Source organism: Coregonus lavaretus (assembly GCF_964263955.1).
Source record: "Coregonus lavaretus genome assembly, chromosome: 10".
Taxonomy (NCBI): domain Eukaryota; kingdom Metazoa; phylum Chordata; class Actinopteri; order Salmoniformes; family Salmonidae; genus Coregonus; species Coregonus lavaretus.
Genome location: NC_139997.1, coordinates 995140 through 996425, shown reverse-complemented (window position 1 = coordinate 996425; position 1286 = coordinate 995140). Strand labels below are relative to the sequence as shown.

At 45.4% G+C, this 1286-nt stretch overlaps 1 protein-coding gene across 1 annotated transcript in view; it reads left to right on the top strand.

Moving 5' to 3' along the window:
- Positions 1-678: 678 nt before the first annotated feature.
- The window catches only part of LOC311135784 (phospholipid phosphatase-related protein type 1-like), a gene marked incomplete at both ends in the record, with an annotated part of 56908 nt that continues 56300 nt past the window's right edge, over positions 679-1286 (top strand). The window contains one exon of the mRNA XM_084169826.1: positions 679-738. Coding sequence (XP_084025952.1) covers positions 679-738 — 60 coding nt within the window. The remainder of the gene's footprint in view (positions 739-1286) is intronic.

Sequence of the window (1286 nt, the reverse complement as noted above, 5' to 3'; positions counted from 1 at the left end):
GTTCAGATGAAGCCCCCTCTATCCTGTGTGTGTGTTCAGATGAAGCCCTCTATCCTGTGTGTGTTGTTCAGATGAAGCCCCTCTATTCTGTGTGTTGTTCAGATGAAGCCCCCTCTATCCTGTGTGTGTGTTCAGATGAAGCCCCCTCTATCCTGTGTGTTGTTCAGATGAAGCCCCCTCTATCCTGTGTGTTGTTCAGATGAAGCCCTTCTATCCTGTGTGTTGTTCAGATGAAGCCCCCCTATCCTGTGTGTTGTTCAGATGAAGCCCCCTCTATCCTGTGTGTTGTTCAGATGAAGCCCCCTCTATCCTGTGTGTTGTTCAGATGAAGCCCCCTCTATCCTGTGTGTTGTTCAGATGAAGCCCCCTCTATCCTGTGTGTGTGTTCAGATGAAGCCCCCTCTATCCTGTGTGTGTGTTCAGATGAAGCCCCCTCTATCCTGTGTGTTGTTCAGATGAAGCCCCCTCTATCCTGTGTGTTGTTCAGATGAAGCCCCCTCTATCCTGTGTAACTGTGTTTTGTACCTCTTTTTCTTGCCCAATCAGCTCATGTCTTGAGATGTATTCCCGACTCCAGGAACTTAGGAATCGGAACCAGAATGGACTCCAGTATTTCTGGATATTAACAATCTCATCCTTTTCCTCCTGTAGACTGAGGATCCGTCTGGCTGAGACAACATGGCTTCTGACAACACACAGCGCAGCTACTCCATCATCCCATGCTTCATCTTCATAGAGGTAAGACTGTCTGTCTGTCTGTCTGTCTGTCTGTCTGTCTGTCTGTCTGGTCTGTCTGTCTGTCTGTCTGTCTCTGGTGTTACCTAATAACAGGTAGTACAGTGATCATAGAGGTCTGTGTGTGTGTGTGTGTGTGTGTGTGTGTGTGTGTGTGTGTGTGTGTGCTATTATAATATTTCTAGCACATGTAGAGGGTTAAGTCGATTTAGGAACTCTCTCCCCCCCCCACACTCTCTCACCCCACTCTCTCTCTCTTCATGTCTATTTGAGACCCAGCTCCATATTTAATGAACAGTTCTGCCAAAGCCTTTTAATCACAGTGAACCATCTTGAGACGCTGTACATCAAAGCCTTTGCCTGGGAGAAGAAATGACATGCTTAACATAGCACATTCACAATTATGTCAATAATCTTCTCAATTCACTTCCTTATTTTTCCTCTCTCCATCTTTCTATATTCTTTCTTTCTTTCTTTCTTTCTTTCTTTCTTTCTTTCTTTCTTTCTTTCTTTCTCTCTCTCTCTCTCTCTCTCTCTCTCTCTCTCTCTCT